Source organism: Molossus molossus, unplaced genomic scaffold (assembly GCF_014108415.1).
Source record: "Molossus molossus isolate mMolMol1 unplaced genomic scaffold, mMolMol1.p scaffold_m16_p_10, whole genome shotgun sequence".
Classification (NCBI taxonomy): domain Eukaryota; kingdom Metazoa; phylum Chordata; class Mammalia; order Chiroptera; family Molossidae; genus Molossus; species Molossus molossus.
Genome location: NW_023425345.1, coordinates 78,880,077 through 78,892,186, shown reverse-complemented (window position 1 = coordinate 78,892,186; position 12,110 = coordinate 78,880,077). Strand labels below are relative to the sequence as shown.

The 12,110-nt window shown below is 49.4% G+C and overlaps 1 protein-coding gene across 1 annotated transcript; it reads left to right on the top strand.

The window, feature by feature from the left end:
- Positions 1-2,017: 2,017 nt before the first annotated feature.
- On the top strand, positions 2,018-5,664 carry ANKRD33 (ankyrin repeat domain 33). Its single transcript, XM_036253221.1, is given in 6 exon segments — positions 2,018-2,132; positions 2,470-2,718; positions 2,955-3,084; positions 3,247-3,387; positions 4,398-4,429; positions 4,431-5,664. Coding segments are annotated over 5 exon segments (1,152 nt in total). The 5' UTR covers positions 2,018-2,132; positions 2,470-2,553; the 3' UTR covers positions 5,115-5,664.
- Positions 5,665-12,110: the final 6,446 nt, after the last annotated feature.

Below are 12,110 nucleotides of genomic sequence, written 5' to 3'. Positions count from 1 at the left end.
GAGCGTCGGCCTGCGGTCCGGAGAGACCCGGGTTCGGTTCCCGCTAAGGGCACGTACTTCGGTTGCAGTTTGTCCCCGGCCCTGGTTGGTCGTGTGGGTGGCAGCCACTTGATGTGTCCCTTCACATCGATGTTTCTCTCTCTCTCTCTCTCCCTTCCTCTCTCTCCCTCCCACTCTATCTGTACAAAAAATAGAAAAATATCCTCGGGTGAGGATAAAAAAAAAAAAAAAAAAAGAAAGAAAGAGGTAAAAAGGTATGCCCCACATCTTTTATCAATACAGCAGTGTTTCCAGGAGCTTCACCCATCAGACTGTTAACTTGCATTTCATTGGCCAAAATTGTGTTACATTGTCACACTTAACTAAAAGGTGACTAAAGAGAAGGGAGGTTATTGAAAAGGATGGTGTATTTAACTAACACATAATCTAGTAGATTTCTTCCAACTGCTGCGCACAATTCCATAGTGGGCATTCACCACATTTTACTGTGATGGGTAGAGGTGCAGCAGCCATTTTGTGACCATGAGGAAAAGTCAAGAGATTCTCAGAGAAGACCCTGACATCAAGTTACATCAACACCAAAGGCTTCTTATCCATGAATTTTAAAATCTTGTGTGAAGAACAAATCTTAATTTGTTTAAGTCACTTTTATCCATTAGAGTCCAATTTCAAACAACAGAAATAAATCTGGCTAGTTTAAATATAAAAGGGTGGAGAAGCAGGCTCTAGGTCCAGGAACAAATCCCAACTTTGAGAGGCACATGACCTCTGCCAGTGATCAGGAAAACAACAGTCACCGCTACAGGAAGCTGATGAATCAGGAAGCTGCTCACCAGAGCTCCAGTGCATCTGCCATGACCTGTGACAGCAAAACGGATGTCCCATGCTATTTAGCTCTGTTCTAAATTTATGTCTTGCACAAGAGCAGAACCTAAATCAAAGATTCCTAGCTCAAGGGAATCTGGGAAGTGTTTTAGCTTTCCAGCTCATCAGTTCAGAAGAAACACTAACAGGAGTTTTGGATTATTGTGGAGCAGCCAGTCTATGGCAGCAACCACCCCACTGAGGTCAGCTTTGGATTACTTATGATCAGAGGCGCCCCTAACGGATACACCGCACAGAAAGCAACAAGGATAGGTCTTGAAAACAGCGTTCAGTGAAAATAAATGTAACATAATTCTAAGGTATTAGTTGAAATGTACACAAATCAACTCTACAGTTTTCAATAAAATGTACATTTTCAAGGATATAGAAGTGTTAATTGGTAAAGAAAAGTAGGAGGAGAATGAGGTGTGGGGATCAGGAATAAAAGAGATAAACTAAATAAAGTAAAATAAAGCAAGAGAGATCTTGTTCCGTCTGATACTGGGTATGGTATAAACAGAAGAATATGATTGGCTCAATTTTCTGAGGTCCAAAACCAATCCATTCACTTTAATATTAATTTAAAAAATAATTTATTATAAAATCAATAAATACTTTAATTTGAATAATTACATTAATGTATTTAATATTAATACATGTTACATATTTCCTATTTAATCTACCATGCCCACACTAGTCCATTAAAGTTAATATATCATAATTTCTGTACTCCTAATTAGGCCATTCTTTATGTTTTAATGGCCGCAGAACCTAAAAGAAATAGGTCCAGGTGATCCTGGGGCTCTCCCCACGCTTCCCCAGTATCAACTCCATTTAGTGAGGTGTCCACACTCACACCCTGTCACACCACCACGACCTCATGAAGTCACACTCTGCCAAAGAGAAAGGGACTTTAGGTGTTCAGACACCTCATGACCCTTCCACCTTCCAAGGGTTTGTTTCTAGTGCAGCTGGTCTCCCAGAGGTGGAAGGTGAGCGCATTTGGAGCACTGCAGGCTCTTACTCCCTGAGCCGCCGCGGGGGGAGGACCCGAGGTGGGCCCCACCCACCGGGGCAGGACGGTGAGGTGGGTCTTGGTCGGCTGTAGGGGAGGGCACCCGCCCGTCCCGGCCCACATCCGTACTAACCCGGCTTGACCCAGCTCCGAGCAGGGGTGTTTGCAGCAGCTCTTTTCTTAAGTCTAGCCATCTGTCACCTGCGCTGCCTTCTGAGGAGAGATGGTCCACCTCCGGCGCTCCAGAGACCTGGTGAGTGTGCTCGCAAGAGTCTGGGGGATACTGTGGGCCCCAGCAATGACTGCCTCCTAGGGAGCCTCCAAACCCTGTGAGGTCCCAGGGGAAAGAGAAGACTGCCCCTCTTGAATCTCACTGGGATCCTCACCATGAACCATTTCTGCCCTCTTGGAGCTACTGCCACTCACCCTCCCTGCCTCCACCTTTCCTCGGTCAAGGTTGGATGGGTGGGAATACCCCGGTGGGAGAAGGATCCCCCCCCCCACACACACAAGGGTTGGGAGATTTGCAGCTGGTGGGATCCCTCCCTGGGAACCAGGGAGATACTGCTCCCCTCCATTCTGTGCTATAGCTGTCAGCTGCGTGAAGAGGGGGACTCGCCTTCTTGCCCAGGCTGGAAGAGGACTAGCTGCCACCGTGGAGGGGAGAACTGGACATGTCTGAGGCACCGTACTGCCCTGACAGTGAGACCCCTGCCCCAGACTGCAGGCTGGGGGCCCTGTACTGGGCCTGTGTTCGCAATGACTCTGCCCAGCTTCAAGCCATGCTGGATGATGGGGTCTCCCCAGAGGAGGCCACCCAGGTGGATGGCAACGGGAGGGTGAGCTACCCAAGGTGCTTCCCAGGGCAGCTGGGGCAGTTCTGTGTCCCCGCCACACCGTATTCATCCTGAGTTTCAGGGTCAACACCCACTGTCTGGGTCCTCAGGAAGAAGGGAGTGGGTGAAAGTGGGTTTTCACAGGGGCTGGGACGTCTCCGGGACACCGGGTTTAGAGGGCACAGGAACCCCAGGATTTCCTGGAGGAAAGCACAGGGGCTGAGCTGCCCCTCCCCCAGACAGGCCTCATGATCGCATGCTACCATGGCTTCGGAGGTGTGGTGGCCCTCCTCAGCCGCTGTCCTTTCCTGGATGTGAACCAACAGGACAAAGAAGGAGACACAGCCCTCATGCTGGCTGTCCAAGCAGGTGCGAGGCTGCTGCCCCCACCCTCTGCTAAACTGGGCCACAGCCCCACACTCTTTGCGTGATGTTCTCCCACCTCAGACTCTGCAGTGTTGGGGGGAGGGTGGGTTTGAGGCTTCTCCACCCCTTTCCTGGTATCCAAGATCTGCCTTCGGTGTCCTGCAGGCCACGTGCCTCTGGTGAGTCTCCTGCTCAACTACTACTTGGGCGTGGACTTGGAGCGCCGGGACCAGCGGGGGCTAACGGCGCTGATGAAGGCCGCCATCCGGGACCGCTCTGAGTGTGTGGCCGCGCTCCTCATGGCAGGTGCATAGGGCCTGATGGACCAGGAGGTACGGCCTCCGGTCCTTCCCCCAGTCACCCCGAAAGACTCAAAGTCAGCTGTCATAGTTGCCGAGAGAGGTGGAGATGGAAGATCAATCTAGGCTGGCTTCCTGGACAAAGGGAGTGTGCTTGGGCTTCTCACACTCAACAAAGTCCAGCTACAGTTAGCTCTGTTTACATTGTCAGTGGAGATCCTAGAAAAGAAAGTGAGAGGATAACCCAGACCAAGGGGAGACCCTAAAATAAAAAAGGCTGGTATCACGTTCTCATCCTGGCTGAGTGACTCCGGGCAAATGGCTTCCCTCTCTGGGCCTTACCGGCATAGGAGGCGTTGGCCTTCTCTGGAATGACGTCTAGCTCTGACAAGCCAGGGTTGCAGGATCGCAGTGATTGTAGTAGAGACAGGCAGCCGTGTGGAGTTCTGGAGTGAAATCCAGTCTGTGGAGTCGAAGGTCCTCATCGTTCCCTGAGAGTGGCTGTCCTGTGTAGGTCACTTTGGGGACCCCAGGCTTCAGCGCTTCCCTTCCCCAGCCGTCAGATTGGTTTTGGGGTAAGAAGGAGGGAGTTCTGTACTCCTACCTTTGACTCAGAGTGACTGCTACTCCCCCAGGATTGGAGGGGTTTGGTGATGAAAAGAAGGACCAGCAAGACCCCCCCATCTACCTCAGAGGGAGCACCTTGGGCTTCCCCATTCTTGGGCAACCTGCACACCACCCCTCTAGTCAGTTCCTTGGTTTTGGGGTCCTTATTCTGTTCCAGGTTTGGAAACCCAGCATGTTTCTCTGTCTTTCAGTCTCAAGCAGGAGGTTGGGATCTGAGATGGGTCCTGTGCCTGGGCTGTAGCCACTGAGGCTCCCAGGTCCCAGCTGTAGCAGGATGAGTGTGACTCTGGTTTTGAACTTAACCCCAATCAGTCCTGTTGCTAAAGACTTTGCCCTTCTGCAAATCACCTATCCTTGTCCCAGCCCACATCAGCCCTGTGCACCTCCCAGGTGCCGACCTGACAGCGGTGGATCCTGTGCGGGGGCCAGACGGCCCTGGAGTGGGCGGTGCTGACGGACAGCTTCCAGGCTGCGCAAAGGATCCGGCAGCTGCTGCGGCGGCCGCGGGTGGAGCAGCTCAGCCAGCATTACCAACTGGAGTGGCAGGCCTTGCCTGGGCTCGTGGCCCAGGCCCGGGTTGCCCCATCTCTCCTAGAGAGATTACAAGCCACCTTGAGCCTCCCCTTTGCCCAGTCTCCTCAGGAAGGGGGTGTCCTGGACCATCTTGTGACCATCACGACCAGCCTAGCCAGTCCCTTCCTCGCCACTGCCTGCCGTACTCTGTGCCCTGACTGCCCACCTGCACTGGGAACCAGAAGCAAGTCTGTGCCAGAGTTGCTAGGCACTGCTCCTCCCCCTCCCCCCGTACCCCAGTCCCCCCAGGTAGTCCCTGGGCCCCGGGTCCTCCTTCCTTACCAAAGTCCTCAGGGTGTGTTGAGCATGTGCCCTCCGTGGCTACAGGTCAGGGACCGTACCAGTTCCAAGCCCCAAGTCCCCAAGATCCTCCTCTCCAAGGCACCCTCATCTGCCAGCCAGTGCAAGCCAGAGCCCAGGGCTGCGGGGCATTGCACGCTGACCCTTCCTGTCTGGCAATACCAGGAGCTCAGGATGCAGAGGAGGAGGCAGGAGGAGGCCAGGTGTGCACAGAGCCAGGGGAAGATGGACTAGGCCCGACGGGGCAGGGAATCAACCCTCTCCTATAGGCTCGTTTGCCTTATAGAGACCCTTCTGCTTGTCATCCTGTGTACGAGGTTATTCATGCAACATTGTTTGCAACAATGAAAGAGTGGAAATAACCTGTGTGTACAGGGGACTGGCTAAATTGATTATGGGTGTAATTACTGTACACCAATATGATGTATTCTTTACAGTGATAAAACAGGAGTAAGGAAGCTCTTTATGTTCTGATATGAAACTATCTTCCAGATGTTTGAGTGAAAAATAGCCAAGGGGTAGAACAGTGCATATGGCACACTACTATCTGTCAAAGTAAAATTTGCACAGAGCTAAACTTGACTGATACAAATATAAAGTGAGTACCAAGATTTATTTAACCACTTAATGAGTGAACCAGCAGGATGAATCAAAGGAAGAAATGAAAGCCATTATTCACAGTGAGTGGAAAAAGAATGCTGGAATAAGATTGCAAAGTTGTTACAAAAAGTTAATTTCTGCCTGGCCGGTGTGGCTGAGTGGTTGAGCATCAACCCATGCACTAAGAGATTGCTGGTTCGATTCCCGGTCAGGGCACATGCCCAGGTTGTGGGCCAAATCCCCAGTGGGGGGCATGCAGGAGGCGGCCAATTGATGTTCTCTCTCACGTTTCTAGCTCTCTCTCTCTCCCTTCCTCTCTCTCTCAAATCAATAAAGAAAAAATATAAAATAATAAAAAAGATGTTTTTTTAAAAAGTTAATTTCTGCCTGGAAATAAAAAATCATAAGTGTTTTTTGTTTTTTTTTTCCTCTCTAACAGACAGAAATAATTTGCTATTTATTGATCTTCTACAGGTTAACATCTTGACTTTACAGTCTGGGCTCCAACCAATAGTAAACAGTATGTCAAACAAAGTGACTTCCCCTAGATGACCCATAGGTGGGGTTATTAGCCAATGGTCTAAAATATCTCTGAAAGGGCACTTAGTAATTTTATGTGTGCCTTATTTACAAGTTTTGGGTATTTTTCTTAACACATTTGTTGCATAAATATATTTGTTTGTATATTTGTCATGATAAAAGCAACCACTTATAAGGTGCTTAGTATATATATTTAACACTCCCACTAATCCTGTAAGGAGTTTATCTTTGAGGACACGGAGTACAGAGAAGGTAAGGAATTACCCAGAGTCACACAACTGAAGAAGGCAGAGATCAAGGGTGGTCTCTCAGCTCTAACCCCTGTTGTCTCACTGGCTCCTCCCTGGAAAGAACCATGAGGGTTTTCTTGGGAAAAAGACAGAAAAGCTCTTTTAAAAAAATAAGCCTTTTTTTTTTTTTAAAGCACAGTTTTAGATTTATATAAATGTTGTGAAGAGAGTTCCCATATACCTACACCCAGTGTCCTCTATTTTAGTGTGAGTATAGTACATTTGTTACAACGAGTGAACCAATGTTAATGCATTATAATTAATAAAACCCACACTGTATTTATATTTCCTTAGTTTTTACTCAGTGTCCTTTTTCGGTCCAGAAGTTCACCCAGGATTCCACATAACATTAGTCACCATGTTTCTGTAGATTCCTGGAGACTGTGACAGTTTCTCTGGCTTTCCTTGTTTCTGATGACCTCGACAGAGATCAAGGGTGGTCTCTCAGCTCTAACCCCTGTTGTCTCGCCAGCACTTGTTTGTTGATTTATTGATAGTAGCCATTCTGACAGGTGTGAGGTGCTACCTCGTTGTAGTTTTAATTCTCATCTTTCTCTGTGATTAGTGATCTCGAGCATTTTTTCATATGCCTATTGGCCATGTGTATGTCCTCTTTGGAGAAGAGTCTATTCACATCCTTTGCCCATTTTTTAATTGGATTGTTTGGATTGGTGTTGAGTTGTATGAGTTCTTTATATATTTTGAAGATTAATCCCTTATCAGATGTATCATTGGCGAATATGTTCTCCCAAACAGAGGTTTCCTTTTTGTTTTGTTGATGGTTTCTTTGGCTGTGCAGAAGCTTTTCAGTTTGATGTAATCCCATTTGTTTATTTTTCCTGTGTTTTCCTTGCCCTCGGAGACATATTGGCAAAAATATTGCTCTGAGAGATGTCTGAGATTTTACTGCCTATGTTTTCTTCTAGAATTTTTATGGTTTCGCAACTTACACCTAAGTCTTTTATCCATTTTGAATTTATTCTTGTGTATGGTGTTAGTTGGTGGTCTAGTTGCATTTTATTTATTTATTTTTTTTTTTGCATACACCTGTCCAATTTTCCCAACATCATTTATTGAAGAGATTGTTCTTCTCTAATTTCTATACTGTGCTCTTGGGAAGGAAGTCATTGTATGAAACCCACACTATAGGAGTGGGGAGTTATGCTCCATCTACTTGGGGGTGGACTATCTATGTAATTATGGTTTTATTTGGAATTCTTCTGCCCAGAATGTTTTGACTTTTTAATCGTGTATTACTAAATTTTGAAAAATTAAAAAATAAATATGGTCTTTGAATAGGGGAACACACACACACACACACACACACACACACACACACACTGAGGTGAAAACGACAGGTAGTGTGTGGTTTCTCCCGGAGTGCTCTGAAGGCAACCATGAGGGACTGGAATGGGTTCAAGGCTAACTTTGCCGTTTCCCACCTGTGTGATCCCAAAGAAGGCACCTAAGGGTCTCCTGACCTCTCATCTGTTAAATGGGTGGAAACGGGGCTATTGGAATGACCCATTAGATAATATGGGTAAAAAGGCTCCGTGAAATGTAAAGTGCTACCAGGAGCTGAGGAGCTATGGAAGGCCCTGGGGAGCTGGATTTGACTGAGCTGCTTCCAGGCCTCCAAGGCGGGGCTTCTGCTGAAGCCGGCGGCACTGGGCGTGGCACACGGGGGAAGAAACTGCGTGCAGGAAACTGCATCTACAGGCTTGGAATAGCTTGGTGCTCACACCTTCTGTCCAGAAGCTGGCCTGCGGCCTTGGGCAAGTTGTTTATCTTCTCTGAACCCCAAGGCTCATATGTAGAATGGAGTAACACTAACATGTCAGCAGGGCATATTAGTTTAATGCTCACAATTTTTGTTATTTTATAGTTGAGGAAACTGAGGCTATGAAGGTTAAGCAACTTGCTTTAGGCCACCAGCTGGTAAAGGCTAAATGGCACTTGGAGTTCACGTCCGTGGGACCCTAACGCTGGTGTCCTTCCACTGTAGCACATGGCCTCTGCCCACAGCCTGGGTCGCCGAGTTCTCAGAGCCTCTCCCTCCCACTTCCAACTGGCTTGAGTGTTACAGGGGAGCCGGGGCGGCCACAGCGTCTTCAGGGCCGGAGAGCTAGCGTTCTGTGGCTCTCTCCTGGCTGGCAGTGGGGATGACCGCCGGGAGGCTGACCTGGCGGTAACGACTGGGCCCCAGGTTGGACAACATTGTCTCTCCACCTTGGAGAACACGCATGCCTCCATCCCCAGCCATCTCCACCACAGCTCGAGTCCCAGGCCAAGCCCTCTCTCTAATCCTCTACCCACTCTTGATAGCCTTACAGGCCACCCAAGAGGAGAGGCCAACATGGGCCCACTCTGCTTGCACCACCCAAAGGCAGCCTCCCTCCTAACCTCCCAGCTTCTTCTTGCCCCACCTGGCTCCTGAGTCTCCCCAGCTGAGTTCTTTCCAGCAGGAGCCAGGGCTCTGGGACAAGGCTGTGCAGAACACAGGCCTCGTGAAACTGCCCTGCTCCAGTCCACAGAGCTGGGTTTGAATCCTGGCCCCGCCTCTTATTAGCCCTGCCACCAAGGACCTCTTCCAGCCTCAGTCTCCTCATTTATAACATCAAATGGTTATAATACATCATCCTCAGGGTTTTTGTGTGACCTAAACATTGAGAGGTATGCAAAGCATTGAGCGCCGCCTGGCTCACCGCCCAGTAAACAGCAGCTTTTGTTACTGTGCTGAGAGGGAGGGTGAGGAAATGCCAAGGGACAGTGCTGTGGAGGAGGCCAGCGGACGTGTCCTTGGAACCCCATGCCCCCGGCCCCTGTGATTCTAGGATACTATTCTGGTGGCCCCGGAAACAAAAACACGTACTCATCCCAAACAGCCTGTTCAGGCCAGGTCCCGCACAGCCCTTCCCCCAGCCCCAGGCCCACTCCTGACCCACTCCCCCCGCCGCAGCACTGCCGGCCGCCGCCTCGCTCCCCGTGTGTGCATGTCCACCCCTCACCCTGGAGACAAGGGGCGCCCACAGAACGGACTGCAGGGTTGGCTGTCCTGGCACATACTGGGAGGTTAGCCAGGCGTGTGGGGACTCCTTGGGAACCCTCCCCTCACTCCTGTGTGGACAGAAACTGCATCTGTCTCCTAACCCCTGGCTCAGTTCCCGGCCCCTATAGACTCAATAAATATGTATAGAAAAGAAGTGAATTCAGGCCCCACCGAGGTCTGAGCTGCTCGGAGGGCCCTTTGTCCTCTCTGTCCTTTCTCAGGGACTGCTCTGCTCCAGAGTGGCAGTGTCCCCAGTAACCCCAGGAAACTCCTGCTGGGTCGAGAGGAGGCAAGGGAGCACATCTACATGGGAGGCCAGAAGGACAGGTGGGGATTCATTGGTTTGTGTCCCCTGTGCCCCAAACAGGGGCATTGCGGCAGGATCCCCTCTTTTTCAGCAGCCACGTTCCAGCTGGTCAGAAACAGCCATGCAGTCTCCATCACACCAACCACCAGGCAAGCCACGCCCTCCCCACTCTTCCCCTCACCCCCTTCGATCCCTCACCCGATCTCTCAGGACCTCTCCCTATCAGATCTCAGCCAACTGCGCTGAGAAACTCATCTGGCAGATGCCGACCTGCTCACTTCTCTCCTTTTCCTCCGAGGGACCGTGCCTTTTCACGGTAAGGAAGATACTAAATCTGAAGGGAGGACTTGAGGGTAAGGCTTGAGGTTGGATAGACTGTGAAACTTTGACCACGGTCACACAGGCAATGTCACATGTAGGCACAGGGTCAGCCAGGGTCCCACAGGGACTGTCAGGCTCACGGGCACAGAAGTACACACAGGCCCATTGGCCCATGAACTCCTAGTCACATGCAGAGCACACAAAAACCGTCACGTAGATATACAAGCACATAGACTCACTGACAAAGAGAAAAAATAAAGACAGGGCCTCCCACACCCCTGAGGCCCCTGGCCCATCCTCTCTCCCTGTCCCCTCTGCTCCCCAACACTTTGCATTCCCCTGGCCATCCAGCCCCATACATCGCCTGTGCGACTTCGGCTGAAGTGTTGGAGTCTGTCTAACCATGTGCAGCAGCACTGAGGGCAGGCCAAGCCTGCCCACAAGCCCTTCCTTTACACCTAGGTGTCTTCCTTAACTGTGAAGAGTCATGGGCCCTCTGAGGAAGAGGAGAAAGGTGAGCAGGTTGAAACCTAAACCCTGCTTTGTGGTTATTTATTCCTGATCAGCCGTGGCTACTCCCTTGACCTGTCTCCTGCATCCCTGCCAGCGATTTGCCCTGGGGGGATGAGGGGCTCTTGGAGACAAGAGCTCAGTACTAGGCCCTCTGTTGCCGGGAAGGGCAGAGACTGGGCACGGGGGCTGGAGGGGTGGGAAAGGGGCAGGGTTTATGGCATTTCCCCTCCAGCTGGAAACAAAGGCAGATTCCTGTGTCCAGCTCCAGCAATCTGGTCCCACCCACTCAAGTGGCTAGAGCTGGAGGAAATCCCGCTGGCCTCTGGCCTCGTCCAGCCACTCTGCCCCTCTGTCTAGTAATCTGTCTCCCAGCCAGGGCCATTGCCTACTCTCAAATCCTGGGACCCCCATCCTTGTCCAAATACCAAGCCCTCCCCAGTGGGAACTGTCCCCTTAACCCCTCAGACTCTATCCTCAAGCAGCCATGGTCTCCTCAGCACCACCCAAGAGCCTGCCAGGCCCCCACCCCCTTGCCAGCCATTGTGGCCTACCCTCACCCCACAAACTCAGGCCCTGCTTTCCTTTAGAGGGGGCAGAAGTCTTGATGCCTCTAGGAACTCCTGTGCCACCCAAAGTGTTCAGCCAAGCCCTTAAGGCAACCCCACCGTCTTGAGTGGGGATTGTCCACCTAGGCTGATTGACACATTTTCTTTTTTTGCACAAAGTTGCAGCTCTGGGGAAGGGTGAGGGTCCATTGTCCTTAATTACAGGAGAGTCAAGGGTACTGTGTGGCACTAATAGAACAGGAACAAAAAGGGTATTACTTAAATTTACAAAATAACAACATAATGATTAATAATTAGGAAAAAGAGAAACTAAATGACCTAAATTATGAAGTTCTAAAATCTATAAATAGAAAAGCAAATCCTGCATGTATCTCTTATATATGGAAACTAAAATAAAAAAAAAAAAGTCATATAGAAATAGAGAGGAAAAAATGGTTGCCAGGAGCTGGGGGTGGGTGGATGGGGGGAATAGGGAGAGGTTGGTAAAAGGATACAAACTTTCAGCTGCAAGATGAATAAGGTCTGAGGGTCTAATGTAAAACATGGTGACTATAGCTGATAACACTGTTTTGAATAACTGAGTAATACTTAAATGTTCTCACAAAAAAAACAAACAAAAAAGGATAAATGCGTTAACCAGATGGAAGTATCCTATCACAATGTATACATATACCAAGTCATCACAATATATACTTTAACTATCTTACAATTTTATTTATCAATTATGCCTCAATAAAGCTGAACAAAATCTAGAGCTCGCATTGTAAACATTATGTGGAGTTATCAAAGCAAATGTCAGAAAAAAGAACAGATTACACTTGGAGAGGGGGGTGGGCCTCAGCAAGAGGGTCTGAGGATAGTACAGTTGCCTTTCATTACAAACTTGGCTACAGAATTTTATGTATTTATTTTACCCTGTGTTTTTTAGGAATGTCTTGATTTTTTTTTCCCCCCAGAATGGCTGCTTCATACTTCAAAGTCCTCTGTGGTAGATACACATTTATCTGTATAACAACCCCTCGGGCAGCATTAGTAGAAGAGGCA